Below are 24,510 nucleotides of genomic sequence, written 5' to 3'. Positions count from 1 at the left end.
GAGAAAAATCGAGGAGTCGAAGAGTTGGGGAGTCGAAAAATTGGAGGCCAAAATCGAAAAGTTAAAAATAGAAAATTTGATAAATCGAGAGACTCAACAATGGAAACATCTGAATCTCCATAAATCGAGAACTCAAAAAATTGTAAAATCGAAAAATCTAGAGTTTCCAAAATGAAAAATTTAAAAACCAAAAGTTTAAAAAACGAAAAACTGGAATTCCAAAAAATAAAAACTCGAAAAATCATAAAGTCGAAGAAACAAAATATTGAAAAACCCCAAAACTGAAAGAATGTCCAAAAATTGAGAAATTAAAAATTGAAAAATGTAAATACATATCGTAAATTCTAAAACTGAAATGTCGAAAAATTGGAAAACCGAAAAATCGAAGATGAATTATTGAAAAACTAAAAAATCGAAATATTGAAAAATCGCGATCCAATGATCGAGAAGCCGAAAAATAAAAAAAATGAGAAATGGAAGTGGCTAAAAATCGAAAATGGGAAAAAAAAAATTGAAAATTTTTAAATTAAAAAATAATTGTTTGTGAGTGTTTATGGCATTGTGGCAGCCCGCAGCGAGAAGGCGGAGCAGCTTAATACCCCTAGACTCTACGTACCGACAATATTTTTGCGTACATATTTCTTCCTACTGGTAACACTGATTCTTATTGTCTAGACAGCAATATTTCGACAAAATCTATATGTATATGTGATCAATCAACAAAAACTGGCGTAAACTTTTCTGTGCTTTGCAGCCGACGGGGCTCTTTTTTACAGTAATTCAGTCAAAACCACAGCAGTGGTACCAACAAAGAAAAAACTGTAAGAGTCGAATGCAACACAACTTTCGTTTACTTTTTTCAAAATGTGTTCCTTGTTTTTCAGAGACTCAGGAACTTTAATTTTTCAACCAAAAAACTAGCTGCACAGTACGAAATCCCGTCACTACCGAAATTACAAAAAAGAACAATTCTGGTTTTAGTGGACTTTTCTGTTTCTGCATTTTGTCGTCTGAGTGGGTGTAGGAAGGTCGTTAAAAAATTTTTGGTGCCCAGCTGCGATTTAGATCACGTCCTGCGTTTAACGAGTGTGACGTTTTACAAGCTATACTCTGAATGACAAACATACAACAGAAACAGAGAACACCAACCTATTTATACAAATATCACAACCTATTCTGTTCGAGGCGATTGTGGGAGGAGGTGTAACGGCCAATCGGGTTGCAAATTTCTTACCTCCTTTGACAATCTGGTAGCATGCACATCAAACAATGAAACACAGCACACATATGAAAATCGTATTTCTTTATTTTATGTTACATTTGACAATAACACATTGTTTTTTTGACAGTATTATAAAAAGTCGTAGAGACTTGGTACAAGTTATTTTCTTTTAAGCACATGCAAAAATGATTGGTCGCGAGGATGGATGTTACCTACTAGCCGAAAACGGTTTACGAAAAAATGACGCGTTTAATAAAACAATAGCTAGATGTAGGTAAGATCCACCACTCAAAAACAAACGTGACAAAGTGATACAATTTCATATAAAACAAATAGTATTCCAATATTTACATAAAGTATTTTACAATTTTTCCCATAAAATATACACGATTTGTCCATCAAGACATACAAAAACAGCAAATTATAATTTTATCACATATTTCTGAATTCAACAATACCAAAAATGGTAGTCTGTGTCCTTCATATAAAAATAGTAAACTTTTGAGGACAAAATGAGATCTCTGCGTCAAAAAATGTCAATGTTGCACAATTTTCAATCTTGGCCTCACAAGAAATGGTTGTGATGTCTATTTAACAGTAAGACACCCACTTTAATATTTCACACTTGTTCTTACACAAAGTACTAAAACTACGGTTTGAACACTTAAACACAAAGTATGTGTTATGGATAAATCAAGCTCAAACTAGACCAATTCATCCATAAACATAACACAAAGAACATTGATCAACGTTGTTCTGACAGGAAAAAGGAGTCGTGATATGCGCCGAGAGGGACCCGTAATTTCCCGAACTTGTACGGAAACTCCAAAAAAGCGGGAAAAGTCGTGACAAACGAATTCGGTACGCATGCGCGTCTGAGTATTTGGAACGGAACAAGCGAACTTTTCCTCTCTTTTCGGATGCTAACGCGGTATCCCCTCCAGTAAACATCAATATTTAAAGTGGGTGTTGGATCTATATTTGGTGCGAAAATGGCAAGTAAATAAATAAATAAAACTATTTGTTTCATGGATAAATAAAATCTACATAAAATCGTCCATCTCTAAAACGATCCAATTCCCTAAACTCTCAACAAAACATCAGCCTTTTCTCAAAGGAAGCTAACTAATTCATAAAAACAGATCGTCCAATTTGAAAATCCCTAAAATTAAAGGTGACTAACCGTTTGCACCCGTTTCAATCATCTGAATCATCAGCATCGTAAGGTTCGATTATTATCACACGCACTTTAAAACTATCGTAGCGGTATTTTTTTTTGTTTGCCATCACAGTGCCTGACGTTGGCCAAATTTGCAACGAGTCCCTCTCTCTCCTCGACGATCAAGTGGACTCACCCCTGCCACTCAACTCCTTGCGGTGATGGTGGTGGTGATGGCGATGGTTATGGCTGCTGGTGGAAGCGACACCGGGACCCTCGAAATGTATGTTGGCCATTGGCGTGTCGGAGTACTCCGGGGGCGGCGGGACCCGAATGTCTCCGACTTGTTCGTTCTGTCAAACTTTGTTCCGCATCTCGTAAGCATTGCGATCGTAAGCCCCGGCGTAGGGATGGTTACTTTGGCGATTGTAATTGGCCGGAGGGGCTGTGGCTAGTGGGGAATATTCTATTAATCGGGGAAAATAAGTCGATTGTTAGTGGATCGTGTCTACTGCCAAAATAAAATTATGAGTGTGCTGAAATGTGAGGCGGACTGCATCAACCGAATCTTTTTGACTACAAAATTACACAACAAACAAGAGTCAAAAAAGAGACGGAAAATACGTTTAAGCTTGGCGCAAAATAAGACAAAACGGGATACAGACAGTGGCGGCTCCTCGGGGTGGGCAGGGTGGGCAATGCCCACCCTATTTGATTTTTTATGATACGAAGTAAAATATTGATTTTTTTTCTTTTTTAAAATATTTTATATGTATACACAATCATGTGAGGATGGGCTAGTCCACCCTGGCCCACCCTCTTGATTGTAAGCAACGACATACGTTCGGTTTTCTATGTACGTAATTGAGAGTAAAGAATTCGAAACGCGCGTCTTTGCATATCCGTGTTTTCTTGCTTAAAGCGGGGCAGGACGCCCTGGCCTCAACGTATATCTCAAATAATAATTCAATAAATTAATTTCGATTTTTTTACTTCTTCTGTATTGTAAAAGTATAGAGGTAATTATTTTTATTACTCTATTGAAATATGGGTAAGGTAATAAGGAAAATAATGTTATGCGAAAATTCTTGAATACTATTTTTATAGAAAAGAGCAACACCATAATAATTAATAAATACTTTTTCATATCAAATGAAAATTTGTAATAACCATATTCTTGTATTATGACACCGTGTAAACTTTATAATGAATTATAAATTTAAAAATCCGAATAACCAATGATGAGAATAAGTAATACATTTATTATTGCAGTACGTATCTGACATGTGTATTTTTTTATTATTACATATGCATTTTTGTTTCATAAATATAACTGTAGCAGAGTCAACAAAAGTTAAATATACGCTTAATTTATTATTTAATTCAGACTGTCCGCACAGGTTTATTACGTGTTCGCTCTAGCATTGTTTAAGTATATTATAGTTGGACAACCTATACGGAGAATCACTTTTCCATGTAGAAAAGAATGAACATATATTTTACATCTCACTCGCTTCACTGTGAAGTGGCGGTACCTTACGAAAAGAGGTAAAAATAGTCTGTAAGCACGTGATGTCGATAAGGTAGTAAAAAAAATCGAAAAATAAAAAAAATTGGACAATCGAAAATTTAAATATTCCGAAAATTGAAAGATTAAAATATAGAAGAACTGAAAACTCAAAAAATCGAAAAACTGAAAAATCACAAAATTGAACGAAACATCCAAAAATTAGGAAATTAAAAAATTGAGAAACAGAAAAGTCAAAAAATCGCAAACTTAAAAAATCGAAAAATTGAAAAATCAAAAACCTGAATAATCGAAAAATTGAAGAAATGAAGAACGGAAAAATCGAGACACCGAAAAATCTAGAAATTTAAAAATTAAAATGTGGAAAAACTGAAAAATTGAGAAATTGAAATATAAAACAATCGAAAAATTGAAAAATTGAATGTATAAAAAACGAAAAACTGAAAACCCAAAAATAAAAAATCGAAAAATCTAGAGATCGAAAAATCAAAGAATCGAAGTATTGAAAAATATCAAAACTGAAAGAAATATCCAAAAATTGAGAAATCGAAAAACCAATAAAGCGAAGTCGAAAAATTGAAGAATTGAAGAACTGAAAAACCGAAACTTTGAGAAGTGGGAAAATCAAAAATAGATTAATTGAAAAAAAAAAATATAGAAGAACTGAAAACTCAAAAAATCGAAAAAACTAATAATACAAAAATTGAAAAGTTAAAATTGAGAAATCGAAAAACTGAAAAATCACAAAATTGAACGAAACATCCAAAAATTAGGAAATTAAAAAATTGAGAAACAGAAAAGTCAAAAAAGCAGAGTCAAAAAATCGCAAACTTAAAAAATCGAAAAATTGAAAAATCAAAAACCTGAATAATTGAAAAATTGAAGAAATGAAGAACGGAAAAATCGAGACGCCGAAAAATCTAGAAATTTAAAAATTAAAATATGGAAAAGTTGAAAAATTGAGAAATTGAAATACAAAACAATCGAAAAATTGAAAAATTGAATGTATAAAAATCGAAAAACTGAAAACCCAAAAATAAAAAATCGAAAAATCTAGAGGTCGAAAAATCAAAGAATCGAAGTATTGAAAAATATCAAAACTGAAAGAAATATCCAAAAATTGAGAAATCGAAAAACCAATAAAGCGAAGTCGAAAAATTGAAGAATTGAAGAACTGAAAAACCGAAACTTTGAGAAGTGGGAAAATCAAAAATAGATTAATTGAAAAAAAAAAAAAATAGAAGAACTGAAAACTCAAAAAATCGAAAAAACTAATAATATAAAAATTGAAAAGTTAAAATTGAGAAATCGAAAAACTGCAAAATCACAAAATTGAACGAAACATCCAAAAATTAGGAAATTAAAAAATTGAGAAACAGAAAAGTCAAAAAAGCAGAGTCAAAAAATCGCAAACTTAAAAAATCGAAAAATTGAAAAATCAAAAACCTGAATAATCGAAAAATTGAAGAAATGAAGAACGGAAAAATCGAGACACCGAAAAATCTAGGAATTTAAAAATTAAAATATGGAAAAGTTGAAAAATTGAGAAATTGAAATATAAAACAATCGAAAAATTGAAAAATTTAATGTATAAAAAACGAAAAACTGAAAACCCAAAAATAAAAAATCGAAAAATCTAGAGGTCGAAAAATCAAAGAATCGAAGTATTGAAAAATATCAAAACTGAAAGAAATATCCAAAAATTGAGAAATCGAAAAACCAATAAAGCGAAGTCGAAAAATTGAAGAATTGAAGAACTGAAAATCCGAAACTTTGAGAAGTGGGAAAATCAAAAATAGATTAATTGAAAAATCAGAAAACTGAAAATTTAACGTCAAAATCTTTTCATTGAAAAATTTAAATACTCAAGAACTGAGAAGCCAAAAAATCGAGAAATCGAAAAATCAAAGATTTAAAACATTGAACAATTAAAATATCGCAAAATTGAAGAATCGAGAAATCCAATTTAATTTAAAAAATTGAAAAATTGAAAAATCGGAACATTAAAAAATCGAAAAATTGAAAAATCAAAAACCTGAATAATCGAAAAATTGAAGAACTGAAGAACGGAAAAATCGAGACACCGAAAAATCTAGAAATTTAAAAACTAAAATATGGAAAAGTTGAAAAATTGAGAAATTGAAATATAAAACAATCGAAAAATTGAAAAATTTAATGCATAAAAAACGAAAAACTGAAAACCCAAAAATAAAAAATCGAAAAATCTAGAGGTCGAAAAATCAAAGAATCGAAGTATTGAAAAATATCAAAACTGAAAGAAATATCCAAAAATTGAGAAATCGAAAAACCAATAAAGCGAAGTCGAAAAATTGAAGAATTGAAGAACTGAAAAACCGAAACTTTGAGAAGTGGGAAAATGAAAAATAGATTAATTGAAAAAAAAATATAGAAGAACTGAAAACTCAAAAAATCGAAAAAACTAATAATATAAAAATTGAAAAGTTAAAATTGAGAAATCGAAAAACTGAAAAATCACAAAATTGAACGAAACATCCAAAAATTAGGAAATTAAAAAATTGAGAAACAGAAAAGTCAAAAAAGCAGAGTCAAAAAATCGCAAACTTAAAAAATCGAAAAATTGAAAAATCAAAAACCTGAATAATCGAAAAATTGAAGAAATGAAGAACGGAAAAATCGAGACACCGAAAAATCTAGAAATTTAAAAATTAAAATATGGAAAAGTTGAAAAATTGAGAAATTGAAATATAAAACAATCGAAAAATTGAAAAATTTAATGCATAAAAAACGAAAAACTGAAAACCCAAAAATAAAAAATCGAAAAATCAAGAGGTCGAAAAATCAAAGAATCGAAGTATTGAAAAATATCAAAACTGAAAGAAATATCCAAAAATTGAGAAATCGAAAAACCAATAAAGCGAAGTCGAAAAATTGAAGAATTGAAGAACTGAAAAACCGAAACTTTGAGAAGTGGGAAAATCAAAATTAGACTAATTGAAAAAAAAATATAGAAGAACTGAAAACTCAAAAAATCGAAAAAACTAATAATATAAAAATTGAAAAGTTAAAATTGAGAAATCGAAAAACTGAAAAATCACAAAATTGAACGAAACATCCAAAAATTAGGAAATTAAAAAATTGAGAAACAGAAAAGTCAAAAAAGCCGAGTCAAAAAATCGCAAACTTAAAAAATCGAAAAATTGAAAAATCAAAAACCTGAATAATCGAAAAATTGAAGAACTGAAGAACTGAAAAATCGAGACACCGAAAAATCTAGAAATTTAAAAATTGAAATATGGAAAAGTTGAAAAATCGAAAAATTGAAATATAAAACAATCGAAAAATTGAAAAATTTAATGTATAAAAAACGAAAAACTGAAAACCCAAAAATAAAAAATCGAAAAATCAAGAGGTCGAAAAATCAAAGAATCGAAGTTTTGAAAAATATCAAAACTGAAAGAAATATCCAAAAATTGAGAAATCGAAAAACCAATAAAGCGAAGTCGAAAAATTGAAGAATTGAAGAACTGAAAAACCGAAACTTTGAGAAGTGGGAAAATCAAAAATAGATTAATTGAAAAAAAAAATATAGAAGAACTGAAAACTCAAAAAATCGAAAAAACTAATAATATAAAAATTGAAAAGTTAAAATTGAGAAATCGAAAAACTGAAAAATCCAAAATTGAACGAAACATCCAAAAATTAGGAAATTAAAAAATTGAGAAACAGAAAAGTCAAAAAAGCAGAGTCAAAAAATCGCAAACTTAAAAAATCGAAAAATTGAAGAAATGAAGAACGGAAAAATCGAGACACCGAAAAATCTAGAAATTTAAAAATTAAAATATGGAAAAGTTGAAAAATTGAGAAACTGAAATATAAAACAATCGAAAAATTGAAAAATTTAATGTATAAAAAACGAAAAACTGAAAACCCAAAAATAAAAAATCGAAAAATCTAGAGGTCGAAAAATCAAAGAATCGAAGTATTGAAAAATATCAAAACTGAAAGAAATATCCAAAAATTGAGAAATCGAAAAACCAATAAAGCGAAGTCGAAAAATTGAAGAATTGAAAAACCGAAACTTTGAGAAGTGGGAAAATCAAAAATAGATTAATTGAAAAAAAAAATATAGAAGAACTGAAAACTCAAAAAATCCAAAAAAACTAATAATATAAAAATTGAAAAGTTAAAATTGAGAAATCGAAAAACTGAAAAATCACAAAATTGAACGAAACATCCAAAAATTAGGAAATTAAAAAATTGAGAAACAGAAAAGTCTAAAAAGCAGAGTCAAAAAATCGCAAACTTAAAAAATCGAAAAATTGAAAAATCAAAAACCTGAATAATCGAAAAATTGAAGAACTGAAGAACGGAAAAATCGAGACACCGAAAAATCTAGAAATTTAAAAATTAAAATATGGAAAAGTTGGAAAATTGAGAAATTGAAATATAAAACAATCGAAAAATTGAAAAATTTAATGTATAAAAAACGAAAAACTGAAAACCCAAAAATAAAAAATCGAAAAATCTAGAGGTCGAAAAATCAAAGAATCGAAGTATTGAAAAATATCAAAACTGAAAGAAATATCCAAAAATTGAGAAATCGAAAAACCAATAAAGCGAAGTCAAAAATTGAAGAATTGAAGGACTGAAAAACCGAAACTTTGAGAAGTGGGAAAATCAAAAATAGATTAATTGAAAAAAAAAAATATAGAAAAACTGAAAACTCAAAAAATCGAAAAACTGAAAAATCACAAAATTGAACGAAACATCCAAAAATTAGGAAATTAAAAAATTGAGAAACAGAAAAGTCAAAAAAGCAGAGTCAAAAAATCGCAAACTTAAAAAATCGAAAAACTGAAAAATCAAAAACCTGAATAATCGAAAAATTGAAGAAATGAAGAACGGAAAAATCGAGACACCGAAAAATCTAGAAATTTAAAAATTAAAATATGGAAAAGTTGAAAAATTGAGAAATTAAAATATAAAACAATTGAACAAAATTGAAAAATTTAATGTATAAAAAAACGAAAAACTGAAAACCCAAAAATAGAAAAATCGAAAAATCTAGAGGTCGAAAAATCAAAGAATCGAAGTATTGAAAAATATCAAAACTGAAAGAAATATCCAAAAATTGAGAAATCGAAAAACCAATAAAGCGAAGTCGAAAAATTGAAGAATTGAAGAACTGAAAAACCGAAACTTTGAGAAGTGGGAAAATCAAAAATAGATTAATTGAAAAAAAATATAGAAGAACTGAAAACTCAAAAAATCGAAAAAACTAATAATATAAAAATTGAAAAGTTAAAATTGAGAAATCGAAAAACTGAAAAATCACAAAATTGAACGAAACATCCAAAAATTAGGAAATTCAAAAATTGAGAAACAGAAAAGTCAAAAAACAGAGTCAAAAAATCGCAAACTTAAAAAATCGAAAAATTGAAAAATCAAAAACCTGAATAATCGAAAAATTGAAGAAATGAAGAACGGAAAAATCGAGACACCGAAAAATCTAGAAATTTAAAAATTAAAATATGGAAAAGTTGAAAAATTGAGAAATTGAAATATAAAACAATCGAAAAATCAAAGAATCGAAGTATTGAAAAATATCAAAACTGAAAGAAATATCCAAAAATTGAGAAATCGAAAAACCAATAAAGCGAAGTCGAAAAATTGAAGAATTGAAGAACTGAAAAACCGAAACTTTGAGAAGTGGGAAAATCAAAAATAGATTAATTGAAAAATCAGAAAACTGAAAATTTAACGTCAAAATCTTTTCATTGAAAAATTTAAATACTGAAGAACTGAGAAGCCAAAAAATCGAGAAATCGAAAAATCAAAGATTTAAAACATTGAACAATTAAAATATCGCAAAATTGAAGAATCGAGAAATCCAATTTAATTTAAAAAATTGAAAAATTGAAAAATCGGAACATTAAAAAATCGAAAAATTGAAAAATCAAACACCTGAATAATCGAAAAATTGAAGAAATGAAGAACGGAAAAATCGACACACCGAAAAATCTAGAAATTTAAAAATTAAAATATGGAAAAGTTGAAAAATTGAGAAATTGAAATATAAAACAATCGAAAAATTGAAAAATTTAATGTATAAAAAACGAAAAACTGAAAACCCAAAAATAAAAAATCGAAAAATCTAGAGGTCGAAAAATCAAAGAATCGAAGTATTGAAAAATATCAAAACTGAAAGAAATATCCAAAAATTGAGAAATCGAAAAAACAATAAAGCGAAGTCGAAAAATTGAAGAATTAAAGAACTGAAAAACCGAAACTTTGAGAAGTGGGAAAATCAAAAATACATTAATTGAAAAATCAGAAAACTGAAAATTTAACGTCAAAATCTATTCATTGAAAAATTTAAATACTGAAGAATTGAGAAGCCAAAAAATCGAGAAATCGAAAAATCTAAGATTTAAAACATTGAGCAATTAAAATATAGCAAAATTGAAGAATCGAGAAATCCAATTCAATTTAAAAAATTGAAAAATCGGAACATTAAAAAATTGGAAAATCCAGAAATTGAGAAGCTCAAAAGAAAAAACCGAGAAACCGAGAAATCCAAAAATCGAAACATCGAAAAATTCAAAAACTGAGACATCGAAAAATCGAAGGATCGAGAAATTGAGGAGTCGTAAGTCGAAAAGGAAAGTTAAAAATGGAAAAATTGATAAATTGAGAAACTGAACAATCAAAACAACGAAACATCTGAATTCGATAAATTGAGAAATTAAAAAATGGAATAATCGAAAAATTTTAAAAAAGAAAAACTGGAAAATCGAAAATTAAAATACAGAAGTACCTATTGAAAACTCGAGATATCGAAAAACCTAGAATTTTAAAAAATGAAATATTAAAACATCGAAAAAAAATCGAAGTATAAAACAGTCGAAGAATTGAAAAATCTAAAGTTCAACAATAAATTGAAAATCCAAAAAGTAAAAATCGAGAAATGGAAAATTTGAAGAATGGAAGAATTGGAAAAGCTCAAAATCGAAATATTGAAAAATTGAGACATTCAAAGTTGAAAAATCGAGAAATCGAAAAGCCTAAAAGTCGCAATAGGGTATTTATAAATCACAAGATCAGGACTATGCTATTTTTTAAAATTTAAATAACATAAATAACATTCTAAATTGGAAAATGTTCATATGGTTCGTCCTCGTCGGAGACACGACTCAATTGAATTCAGTCAGATCAGAAACTGCAGTCTGGATAGTGCATTTAATTATAAAATGTAGCTTATTCAAATTACCAAATAGTTAGGCGGGTACCAAAGTAGGTACTTTCTAGCATTTTTTTTAATGGCAAATCTTACTGTAAGCTGTGCAAATAATATTAGAGAGGTGGTAAAGAAGGCATTAAAGACATTGAGTTTTTGTTTTTAATAAATAAATTCAGTAGTATGGAACTTCATATTTATGAATTATTTGTTTATAAATTAAGATCATGTCCCGAAATGAAACAATTGGTCATCATAAACTCTCGTGGCAGTAATAAAGGCTTTAATCAAAGTTCGGACAATAAATATTAGGTTGATCGGTAGTGAAACGACAAACAAAACTGTTGGAATTATCTGCTATTTAACATAAAATTAAATTACGAATACTTTGGAATTCCACAAGAAGAGCGATATAAAATATGTGAAACTATAGAAAATTCTCTTAAATTCGGCGTTTATTCGATATGATAATTTTCTTGGCTACACAAAAACATACATTTCGGGGACAAGATGAATCGCCAATTTCTCTTAAAGTAAATTCGATGATAAAATTAAAAAGTTTTTTGGAGGAGTCTTTGGTAATTAGTGGTCTTCAGAACGATTATTTTGGAATTATTTTTATTGTATTTGTTATTGTTAACTTTGTTAGTATTTTGAGAATTTATGTTTGGTTTGATTTGGCATTTTTAATTTTGCTTTTACAATAATTTTCTAAATTGCTGCTTTTTCTAAGTGTAGCTTATCTCAAAGGTTTAAAATTTAACGTTTTCTCGTCATGTTATTTCAAAATCTTTACATGTTGGGATCATTATTTGAGTTTATAGTTCTATAAACTCCTAACAAATCTATTTATGTGCTGAACCTTTTTTTGCTCCTCTTTCCTCTTCTAGCAAGAGTCTTCGACGTTCTCGTTGGTTCTTGCTGACCGACATTGTAAGTAACATTTATAAAATAATATATATGTAATATACATAAAATATTTGTTATCTTATATTGATTGACATAACACCAAACAAAAACACGTTCTCACAAAAATGATTAATTATATATATGTATATATTTTTTTGCCAACACCCATCAAAAATCACCACGAGCCGCCACTGGATACAGATGGCGCAATGAACTAGGAAGGAAAGTCCCCAGGATAGAAGACCGGAATATTGTATCTCCAACTCCAATATTCCGTCTTAAGCCTTAACCACGACCACGGAAAACTCCACCACTACAAACCCAAGTCTCCTTCCCCACCCACACCGAAAGCCTCAACACCCATGCTCCCACACAACTTACCTTTCGGGGCATGGTAGTGTCCCCGGCCCTCGCCGTAGCCCGGTCGCGGGCCTTGGTGGCTGGCGCTCGGACGGCCCGACCGCTCCCCCCGACTCCGGTTGCTGTTGGCCGCCGGGGCGTTCTGGGGCGCGTGCTGTGGCGGGCCGTTTTGGTGTCGCTGGAAATTTAATCGTTGGTAAGTTGGTACGGGTGTCCCGGGTGCTACTCACCATTCTTCGCAGGGTGTTCATCGGCCTGCGTAGAGTGTCGCTGATGCGCCTCGCCGGACGTTTCTTCGGGTTGGAGGAGGGCGTGTGTACGGCGCAGCACTTTATGAATAAGCCCATGAAGATGATGAACGCGATGCCCATTAAGAGCACGGCCCACCAGTAATTTGTTATCCATTGGGCCACGCTTAATAATGTTTCCTTGTTCAAGAGGAGGTTCATCAATCTGACGAGGGGGCCGTCCGCGTCCACCGCCCGGCATTTCAGGAACACGTCGCAGTAGCCCTGGAAGCGAAATCGATGATGTAGGGAGGTTGGCAAATTTGGGATGGGAAAACGTGATATGTCTGTCTCTTTCTCGCGGAAAGTGTTAGTGAGGTACAATTCAGAATATATAGGTTCTAGAATAAATATGCAGCCTTAAAAAATTGGCCTCTGAAGTACAGCCCAACAAATTTCGCGAAATCGAACAATTGAAGAATTAAAAAACTGAAATATCAAACAAGCGAAAAATCAAAAATTTAGATAACTCAAAAATCGAGAAATCGAAACATCAAAAAATCGAAAAATTGAAAAATTAAAATTAAAAAATCAAAACTTTAAAAACTGGAAAATCGAAATTGAAAAATTCTAAAACTGAAAGATGAAAAAGCGAAAAATTGAAAAACCGAAATATCGAAACCTAGAAGTCCAAAAATCGAAAAACAATATGAATAGCTCAAATTCGAAAAGGTAAAAAATTTCAAAAATTGAAAAATTGAAAAACCGAAAATCTAAAACCAAGGAGTCGAAAAATTGAAAGGTCGCAAAATCGAGATATCAAAAAAATAAAAAAACGTACATTTAAAAAACAGATCGTGAAATCGAAAAATTGAAATATCAAGCAAGTGAAAAATCAAAAATCGAAAAATCTAAAATTTAGAAAATTATCAAATCAAAATTCTTATCGCACATTTGAAGAATCGAAAGACTGAAAAGTCGAGAAATCGAAATATCAAAAAATCGAAAAATCAAATTTAAAAACTGAAAATTCGAAATTGAAAAATCCGAACCTCAAAAGTTGGAAAATCGAAAAATTGAATAACTGGACCATCGATAAAAATCGGTAAATCGAACAATTGAAAAATCCATAAATTGAACAAACGAAAAAATGAAAAACCGAAATATCTAAACCTAGAAGTCCAAAAATCGAAAAACAGAATAGGAATAGCCCAAATTCGAAAAAGTAAAAAATTTCAAAAATAGAAAAATTAAAAAACCGAAAATCTAAAACCAAGAAAAATTGAAAGGTCGCAAAATCGAGATAAAAAAAATGAAAAAACTTAAATTTTGAAATCGAAAAATTGAAATATCAAACAAGTGAAAAATCAAAATTCGAAAAATCTAAAATTTAGAAAATTAAAAAATCAAAATTCTTATCGCACATTTGAAGAATCGAAATATTGAAAAATCGAGAAATCGAAATATGAAAAAATCGAAAAATCAAATTTAAAAACTGAAAATTCGAAATTGAAAACTCCGAACCTCAAAAGTTGGAAAATCGAAAAATTGAATAACTGGACCATCGATAAATCGAACAATTGAAAAATCCATATAAAAAACCGAAATATCTAAACCTAGAAGTCCAAAAATCGAAAAACAGAAAATAGGAATAACCCAAATTCGAAAAGGTAAAAAATTTTAAAAACAGAAAAATTGAAAAACCGAAAATCTAAAATCAAGAAGTCGAATAATTGAAAGGTCGAAAATCGAGATATCAAAAAAATGAAAAAACTTAAATTTAAAAAAAGATCGTGAAATCGAAAAATTGAAATATCAAACAAGTGAAAAATCAAAAATCGAAAAATCTAAAATTTAGAAAATTAAAAAATCAAAATTCTTATCGAACATTTGAAGAATCGAAAAAACTGAAAAATCGAGAAATGGAAATATCAAAAAATCGAAAAATCAAAATTTAAAAAATCTAAAATTCAAAAACTGAAAAATCGAAATTGAAAAATCCGAGCCTCGAAAAGTTGGAAAATCGAAAAATTGAATAACTGGACTATCGATAAACGAAACATCAAAAAAGTTGAAATTTGAAATTTTTTTTAAATTGAAAAACCCAAACAGCTAAAGCCAGAAGTCCAAAAATCGAAAAACTGAGAAGAGAAATAGCCCAAAATCAAAAATGTGAAAATTGAAAAATATAAAATAAAACAACATTAAAATTCCAGAAATTGAACAATAAGAAAAATCAAAACATCGAAATCTCGGCAAATCGAAAAATTAAAAATTTTTAAACTAGAAAAATTGAAAAGGAGAAAAATCTAAAAACAAGAAGTCGAAAAAATGGAAAGGTCGCAAAATCGATACATCAAAAAAATGAAAAAAATAAAATTTAAAAATTCGAAAAATTGAAAAATAGAAATCTCGGAAACTCAAATATCGTGAAATCGAAAAATATAAAATTTGAAAATCGAGAAATTGAAGGAAGTGAAAAATCAAAAATCAAAAAATCTAAAATTTAGAAAATTAAAGAATCAAAATTCTTATCGAACATTTGAAGAATTGAAAAATCCAAATTGAAAAATTGGAGGACGAAAAATTGGGAAATCGAAATATTGAAAAATCCGAACATCGAAAAGTTGGAAAATCGAAATATAGAAACATCGAAAATCTGAAAAATTGGAACATCGATAAACGAAACATCAAAAAAGTTAAAATTTGTAAAAATAATAAAAAGCGGTAAATTGATAAATCGAAAAATCCATAAATTGAACAAGCGAAAAATTGAAAAACCGAAAATCTAAAACCAAGAAGTTGAATAATTGAAAGGTCGAAAATCGAGATATCAAAAAAATGAAAAAACTTAGATTTAAAAAAGAGATCGTGAAATCGAAAAATTGAAATATCAAACAAGTGAAAAATCAAAAATCGAAAAATCTAAAATTTAGAAAATTAAAAAATCAAAATTCTTATCGCACGTTTGAAGAATCGAAAAACTGAAAAATCGAGAAATCGAAATATCAAAAAATCGAAAAATCAAAATTTAAAAAATCTAAAATTTGAAAACTGAAAAATCGAAATTGAAAAATCCGAACCTCGAAAAGTCGGAAAATCGAAAAATTGAATAACTGGACCATCTATGAACGAAACATAAAAAAAGTTGAAATTTGAAAAATTTTAAAAATCGATAAAACGAAAAATTTCAGTCAACAAATTGAAAAACCCAAACAGCTAAAGCCAGAAGTCCAAAAACCGAAAAACTGAGAATAGAAATAGCCCAAAATCGAAAAGATGAAAATTGAAAAATTTAAAATAAAATAAAATTAAAATTCCAGAAATTGAACAATCAGAAAAATCGAAACATCGAAATCTTGACAAATCGAAAAATGGAAAAATCGAAAAATTAAAAATGTTTAAAATAGAAAAATTGAAAAGCCGAAAAATCTAAAAACAAGAAATCGAAAAATTGAAAGGTCTCAAAAACGAAACATCAAAAAAATGAAAAAACTAAAATTTAAAAATTAGAAAAATTGAAAAATAGAAATCTCAGATCGTGAAATCGAAAAATCTAAAATTTAAAAATCGAGAAATTGAGGGAAAAAATGAAAAATCGAAAAATTGAAATATATATCCAACAAGTGAAAAATCAAAAATCAAAAAATCTAAAATTTAGAAAATTAAAAAATCAAACTTCTTATCGAACATCTGAAGAATTGAAAAATCGAAATTGAAAAATTCGAACACTGAAGGACGAAAAATTGGAAAATCGAAAAGCGGAAGAATCGATATAGAAACATCGAAAATTTGAAAAATAGAAAAATTGAAAAACGGGAGGATCTAAAACAAAGAAGTCAAAAAATCAAAAGGTCGCAAAATCGAAACATCAAAAAAATGAAAAAACAAAATTTTAGAAATTCGAAAAATTGAAAAAAAGAAATATCGGGGAACTCAAGGATCGTGAAATCGAAAATCTAAAATTTAAAAATCGAGAAATCGAAACACTAAACAAATCGAAAAATTGAAAAACTAAAAAATCTAAAATTTAAAAACTGAAAAATCGAAATTGAAAAATTCTAAAGCTAAAAGACGAAAATTTGGGAAATCAAAAAATCGAAAGCCGAAAAGTTCAAAAATCAAAACATGGAAAAATTGGGACCTCGATCAAAAAAGTTAAAATTTGAATAATCAAAAAAATCCCAAAACTGCTATACTGAAAAACTGATAAATCGAAAAAAAAAATGAAGGATAGAAAAACTGATAAAACGAGAAAGTGAAACATCAACAAAATAAAAAAAATCGAAAAATTGAAAAATAGAAAAATCAAAAATTTTAAAAATTGCAAAACCGAAAACCAAGAAGTCGGAAAATCGAAAGGTCGCAAAATCGAAATATCAAAAAAAAAAGAAAAAACTAAAATTTACAAATTCGAAAATATAAAAATGGAGAAATCGAAACGTCGAAAATTGAAAAAGCTAAAATTTAAAATTCGAGAAATTGAGAAATTAAAAAAATTCAAAATTCGAAAATTGAAAAATCGAGAAATCGAAAAGTTAAAAAACTAAAAAATCTAAAATTTAACAACTGAAAAATCGAAATTGAAAAATTCCAAAACTGAAAGACGAAAAATTAGGAAATCAAAAAATCGAAAGCCGAAAAGTCGCAAAATCGAAACATGGAAAAACGAAATGGAATTGAAATATCGATAAACGAAACATCAAAGAAGTTAAAATTTGAATAATTAAATAAAATCTGTAAATTGAAAAACCGAAACATCTAAATCTAGAAGTCCAAAAATCGAAAAACCTAGAAAAGAAGTATCGAATCGAAAAGATAAAAATTGAAAAATTTAGAACAAAAAAAAGAAAAATCCAGAAAATGAACAACCGAAAAATCGAAACGTCAAAATCTTCAAAAATCGAGAAATAGAAAAATTTTAAAATGGGAGTTTGAAAACCGAAGTCGAAAAATCGAAAGACCGCAAAATCGAAACACCAAAAAATGAAAAAACTAAAATTTGAAAATTCGAAAAATTGAGAACTCAAAAATTGTGAAATAGAAAAATCTAACATTAAAATTGAAAAATTGAGAATACAAAAGGTAAAAATTGAAAAATCTAGAATTAAAAAAACTGTTGAAAAAATCAGAAATTCAACAACCGAAAAATCGAAACATCAAAATCTCGACAAATCAAAAATTTTAAAAATAGAAAAATTGAAAAACCGAAAAATCTAAAACGAAGAGGTCGAAAAATCAAAAGGTCGCAAAATCGATACATCAAAAAAATTAAAAAACTAAAATTTATGAATTCGAAAAATTGAAAAATAGAAATATTCAAAGAACGTGACATCGAAAAATCTAAAATTCCAAAATTGAAAAATTAACATTAATCGAAAAATTGAACAATCGGAAAATTTAAAAATCAAGAAATTGACAAATTAAAAAAATAAAAAAATCGAAAAACTGAAAAATTGTGAAATCGAAACATAAAAAAATCGAGAAACTGAAAAATCAAAAAACTTCAAAATCGAAAAACCGAAATATCCAAAAATCGAAAAATTGAGAATAAAAATAGCCCAAAATCGAAAACATTTAAATGGAAAAATTTTGAATTTAAAAAAAAATGAAAAATTCAGAAATTGAACAACTGAAAAAAAAAAATCGAAAAATCAAAAATTTTTAAAATAGAAAAATTGAAAAACGAGGGGATCTAAAACAAAGAAGTCAAAAAATCGAAAGGTCGCAAAATCGAAACATCAAAAAAATGAAAAAACTAAATTTTAGAAATTCGAAAAATTGAAAAAAAGAAATATCGGGGAACTCAAGGATCGTGAAATCGAAAAATCTAAAATTTAAAATTCGAGAAATCGAAACACTAAACAAATCTAAAATTTAAAAACTGAAAAATCGAAATTGAAAAATTCTAAAACTAAAAGACAAAAATTTGGGAAATCAAAAAATCGAAAGCCGAAAAGTTCAAAAATCAAAACATGGAAAAATTGGGGCCTCGATAAACGAAACATCAAAAAAGATAAAATTTGAATAATCAAAAAAATCCCAAAACTGCAATACTGAAAAACTGAAAAATCGAAAAAAAATGAAGAATAGAAAAACTGATAAAACATCAACAAAATAAAAAAAATCGAAAAATTGAAAAATAGAAAAATCAAAAATTTAAAAAATTGCAAAACCGAAAAATCTAAAACCAAGGAGTCGGAAAATCGAAACATCAAAAAAAAAAAGAAAAAACTAAAATTTACAAATTCGAAAATATAAAAATGGAGAAATCGAAACGTCGAAAATTGAAAAAGCTAAAATTTAAAATTCGAGAAATTGAGAAATTAAAAAAATTCAAAATTCGAAAATTGAAAAATCGAGAAATCGAAAAGTTAAAAAACTAAAAAATCTAAAATTTAACAACTGAAAAATCGAAATTGAAAAATTCCAAAACTGAAAGACGAAAAATTAGGAAATCAAAAAATCGAAAGCCGAAAAGTCGCAAAATCGAAACATGGAAAAACGAAATGGAATTGAAATATCGATAAACGAAACATCAAAGAAGTTAAAATTTGAATAATTAAATAAAATCTGTAAATTGAAAAACTGAAAAATGGGAAAATTAAAAATTTTTAAAATTGAAAAACTGAAACATCTAAATATAGAAGTCCAAAAATCGAAAAACTGAGAATAGAAATATCGAATCGAAAAGATAAAAATTGAAAAATTTTGAATTTTAAAAAAATTTAAAAATTCAGAAATTGAACAACCGAAAAATCGAAAAATCAAAATTTTAAAAATAGAAAGATTTAAAAACCGAAAAACCTAAAATCAATAGTCGAAAAGTCGGAAAATCAAACAACAAAAAGATGAAAAAACTAAAATTTAAAAATTCCAAAAATTGAAAAATATGTAGAAATATCTGAGAACTCAATGATCGAAAAATCTACAATTTTACAACCGAAAAAATTTATCGAAAAATTGAAAACTAGAACTATCAAACAAGTGAAAAATTAAAAATCGAAAAATCTAAAATTTAGAAACATAAAAGATCAAAATCCTAATCGAACATTTGAAGAATCGAAAAAGTGAAAAATCGAGAATTTGAAACATCAAAAAATCGAAAAATTGAAAAATTAAAAAATTGAAAGTTCAAAAATGAAAAATCCAAAATGAAAAACGAAACAAAAAAATAAAATTTGAAAAATTTAAAAAATCGTTAAATCGAAAAATCGAAATACTATAAAATCCAGAAATTGAACAAGCGAAAAATTTAAAAACCAAAAAACACAAAAATTTCAAAATTGAGAATAGAAATAGCCCAAAATCGAAAAGGAAAAGATTAAAAAATTTAGAAAAAAAAAAATAAGAAACTAATTTAAAAATTCGAAAAATTAAAAAATTGAAATATCGGAGAACTCAGACCGCGAAATTGAAAAATCTAAAATTTTAAAATTGAGAAATTAAAATTTATCGAAAAATTGAATAAAAATCGAGAAATAGAGAAATCGAAGAATCAAAATCTTGAAAAATCCCAAAACTGAAACGCCGAAATATCCAAAAATCGAAAAAAAAATTGATGTCAAACATCAAAAAAAAAAAAAATCAAAATATTGAAGAATCGAAATATTGAATTGAAAAATCTCAAAACTGTAATATGGAAAATTTTAAAAATCTAACAAAAATTGAAAAATCGGGAAATTCCAATTCTGAAACATCGAAATATTAAAAAATCTAAGAAAAATTGAAGTATAAAAAAACTGAAAAAACACAAAACTGAAACAGAAAAATTGAGAAAATTGAAAATTTGGAAACGTCAAAAACTGAAACATTTAAAGAACGAAAAATTCAAAAATCGTACAACCAAAACATAGGAAAATTATGGAATCTAAAAATGAAAAAATTGGTCTAAAGAGTTTAGACAGTACTTCCCTCGCTGTCGGAAACTTGACGACTGCATGCCTATTGTGTTTTTTTTCTCATTACATTTTTGTAGTGGGAATTTAAAAAAAAATTGCGATGACGTCATCAACATTTTTGCAAGGACACGTATATCAGTTGGGATAGATGTAGTGTAATACTAAGAATAAAATTATTATATTCTCAAATTTTCGGGAAAATGAATTGGGTCATTTGAATATTGATTTGTAATAATCAATAAAATAACGAAACAATTTACTCACGTATACCTACGTATCAGAGGCAACTGAAAATCGTGTATGTATAAACATTGTTAATTTAAGATGACAGGCGTAACAGCATACGTGAGAGCCAAACACAGAAACTGTAAACAAAACGACCGTCGGTTTTATTGCTTCGACTTCCGCTTATTATATAAAACATTGGGTTTTATTTTAATTCTTGACGGTGAAATTCAGAATTGGTTGATTATAAACATGTCTATTTCACATTCGCGGAATCAAGTGAACGCATAAAACAAATGCAGGTCTGTAATGTTAAAGTCGATGTAAATAAGCGTGCTACCCTTATGTTTCAACCGAGTTTTTCCTTTAACAAATTTTGTGTCTACCAAATTGGGTTGGTTGGGGTGTAATACTAATAATAAGTGTTGCCTTTAATTTAATCAATAAAATAAATTGACTTCATTAATTTTTTTGAACCACCTCTTAAGAAAATCTAAAAAATATGAATGGAATGATAAATCACAAGTACAAACTCATCATATTTTTTGCATTTTAGATAGGATTTATTCAGCAAAATTTAAGGGTGACGTCATCAATTTTTTTAGGAGGGATGAACAAATACATTTTGAACAAAAGTTTACCATGCTTATAATAACTTTAAAATATTCCCAAGATTTCAAAGCATTCGGTTTTGTAATTCCTGATTAAATCGATAAAATAAATTCACGCCTTCATTAATTTTTTTGAGTCACCCTGCATATGCAAATCCAAAAATATGAATGGAATGATAAATCACAAGTACAGACTCATCATATTTTGTACATTTTAGATACGATTTATTCGGAAAACTTTTGAGCTGACGTCATCAGTTTTTTGTAGAAGATAACCAAATATATTTTGACTAAAAATTTATTATGCTCTTTATAACCTTAAAACATCTGCAAGATTTCAAAGCATTCGGTTTTGTAGTTCCTGATTAAATCAATAAAATAAATTTACGCATTCATTAATTTTTTTGAGTCACTCTGTATATGCAAATCCAAAAAATATGAATGGAGTGATAAATGACAAGTACAGGCTCATCATATTTTGTACATTTTAGATATGATTTATTCGGCAAACTTTCGAGCTGACGTCATCAAGTTTTTGGAGGGGATAAGCAAATATATTTTGACTAAACATTTATTATGCTCTTTATGACCTTAAAACATCTGCAAGATTTCAGAGCATTCGGTTTTGTAGTTCCTGATTAAATCAATAAAATATATTTACGCATTCATTAATTTTTTTGAGTCACCCTGTATATGCAAATCCAAAAAATATTAATGGAGTGATAGATCACAAGTACAGACTCATCATATTTTGTACATTTTAGATATGATTTATTCCACAAACTTTTGAGCTGACGTCATCAAGTTTTTGGAGGGGATAAGCAAATATTTTTTGACTAAAGATTTATGATGCTCTTTATAGCCTTAAAACATCTGCAACATTTCAAAGCATTCTGGTTAGCAGATTAAAAATTAAATTTCAAAATGTTGTTTTATAATTTTGATTTTTTTTCCAAAAATCTGGACGTTTCGGGTGAAAAGTCGATTCAGAGTTGTAAACTACATGTGTAGGACTATGTTATTTTATACAATTGAAAACCCATTTACTATGTACAATTTTGAAGTGACGTCATCGCTTTAGTGGTGGGGATGATTCGACAAATTTTGGTTAGCGTTTTACCATCTACATGATATTCTTAATATAAGTACAAAATTTCACAACAATCGGTCGAGTACTTTCGGAGATTATCTGTCTAATAAAAATCCGTGACAACAGACGGACAGACGGACAGACGGACAGACAGACGGAAATGGGAGACCTATTTCTTCGTCTTCTAGGGGTCATGAAAGATCGAGAAAACGTAAAAGTAGAGAGTCGGCCGACGGACTCGATTACAATACTTCCTTTGCTTACGCTCGGGAAGTAAAAATCGAGAAAACTGAAAAATCCCAACACTGAAATATCGAAAAATTTGAGAAATCCAAAAATTTGAAAGATCGAGAAATCGCAAAGTTGAAAAATTGAGAAATAAAATCGTTAAATGGCTACGATTTTTATTTTTAACCAAAAATCTCGATGTCTACGATAAATATCCAACACGGATACATAAACCACAAGTTCAAGACTATGTTATTTTTAAATATTTAAATAAGAACATTCATTGGACAAAAATGTAAGATGGCATCATCAATTTCTGGGGCACAAGGAAAACTGATGATAAATTTTGATCATAAATTGTAAAATGTTGTTATTTTTTTTTTTTTTTTCAAAAATCTGGATGTCTAAGCCAGTCGCCCGATGGACTCGATTACAATACTTCCTTAGCTTACGCTCGAGAAGTAAAATAGTATTATAGGCAACCCACTATACCACAAGCTGTATATTGTAAGAGACGACTTACATATTTTGCTGTCACAATGCGCAGCGAACCACAATCAAAAAAACCAGACACCACTTATACGAAATTAATCCATGGATTTTTTTATGATTTTATACCTCCAGTCGATTTTCATCACTCCAAAAACTAAATTCCCCAATCGCATCCTTTTCACTCGATTTGAATATGTTTCCCCGAACAGTGTACATTCAATTCCCGCAAAACAAATAAACTTTAATTGTGTTGAGACTGCAGCAAACTTTTGCTTTTTGCCACCCATGCACAGCATGCCGGTTTTAACCAAATTCCAAAACTAATATATCACCGGCGCCTGCATTTGCAAACTTTAAATTCAATTCAAACAGCGACGCAAGCCGGTGTTTGTTAACGTTTTTGTCGGAAATAAAATTAACAAACTAAAACATAAAACCAATTTCGGAATAACGCGAAAACGTCATACAACAATTATGAAGTTCGCGATAGCTTGAGAGATACACACGTTTAATGAACTATTCCAAATCTTATTTTTGCATGCAGATTGAGGAGATTACTAATTCCCGGTAAGTTTGCAAATATAATTTAACTTTCTGGATAGAAGCTCTTCATTGATGTTAATTTCCATAAACTACTTTGTAATAACGAGGCTCGGTGCGAGGATTCAATTCTCATTTAATCTTCTTCCAATTTTCTGGCCGACAAGTGAGAGAAATTAATTTGGGGCGAAGTAGTTGCTGGAAGAATATCGAACAAGAATGCTGAGATTAATTGACAGAAACGATAATTATGCAGCTTTGCTTGGAAGGACGCGAAAATGGCGCAGTCGGTTGGATTGATTAAATTGTAAATATTGTGGAGTGTGTTTATGGTTACAAACTCACCTGAAAATTGTCGCATGGTGATCCCGGCCTCAGGCTGATTCCTCCCGTCGGCAGACCCACCTTGTCAGCAAACTCGCTAGTACTGCGACATATATCCGTACCATTCTGGCACGCCAGCTCGCACAATTTCCTCTTATCGATATTGGGATGATCTTGGGACGTAATGGAGCAAGCCTGTAGATTCCACTCGAGACATATTGATCCCGTACACTCGCCCTTAATGCACAGTTGGGTTCCGTTATTGCATCGTGTCTTGTCCGCTTTCGGTTGCGGATTTGGGCACTCCGCTGTGAGTCCGTTGCACTTGGAGGACAACGAACAATCGGACTCAGTCTTGCACACCTCGTGGGCGTACGCCGGGACGAAGCGGCAAGTATCACCACTACAACAAGGTCCTTGACTGGGGCTGAAAACGAGTCGCTAAAGTGGCGCAGTCGGTAGGATCGGGTTTAGT

At 28.9% G+C, this 24,510-nt stretch overlaps 1 protein-coding gene across 3 annotated transcripts in view; it reads right to left on the bottom strand.

Moving 5' to 3' along the window:
- Positions 1 to 2,648: 2,648 nt before the first annotated feature.
- Positions 2,649 to 24,510, bottom strand: part of Kuz (kuzbanian) — a 148,606-nt gene continuing 126,744 nt past the window's right edge. The window contains exons 9-12 of one of the 3 annotated variants that reach the window (XM_064050296.1): positions 24,057 to 24,462; positions 12,628 to 12,909; positions 12,419 to 12,575; positions 2,649 to 2,847 (exon numbers count right to left, since the gene is read on the bottom strand). In XM_064050296.1, the coding sequence (XP_063906366.1) occupies positions 2,738 to 2,847; positions 12,419 to 12,575; positions 12,628 to 12,909; positions 24,057 to 24,462 (955 nt within the window). In that variant the 3' untranslated portion in view covers positions 2,649 to 2,737. The remainder of the gene's footprint in view (positions 2,848 to 12,418; positions 12,576 to 12,627; positions 12,910 to 24,056; positions 24,463 to 24,510) is intronic. The other 2 variants (XM_064050297.1, XM_064050298.1) reach the window with 2 other exon arrangements.

This window comes from Zophobas morio, unplaced genomic scaffold, assembly GCF_036711695.1.
Source record: "Zophobas morio isolate AGI-343-1 ecotype UQ-CSIRO unplaced genomic scaffold, CSIRO_AGI_Zmor_V1 ptg000008l, whole genome shotgun sequence".
Taxonomy (NCBI): Eukaryota; Metazoa; Arthropoda; class Insecta; order Coleoptera; family Tenebrionidae; genus Zophobas; species Zophobas morio.
Note: the sequence above shows the minus strand (reverse complement) of the source record. Positions and strands in the feature narration are given on the sequence as shown.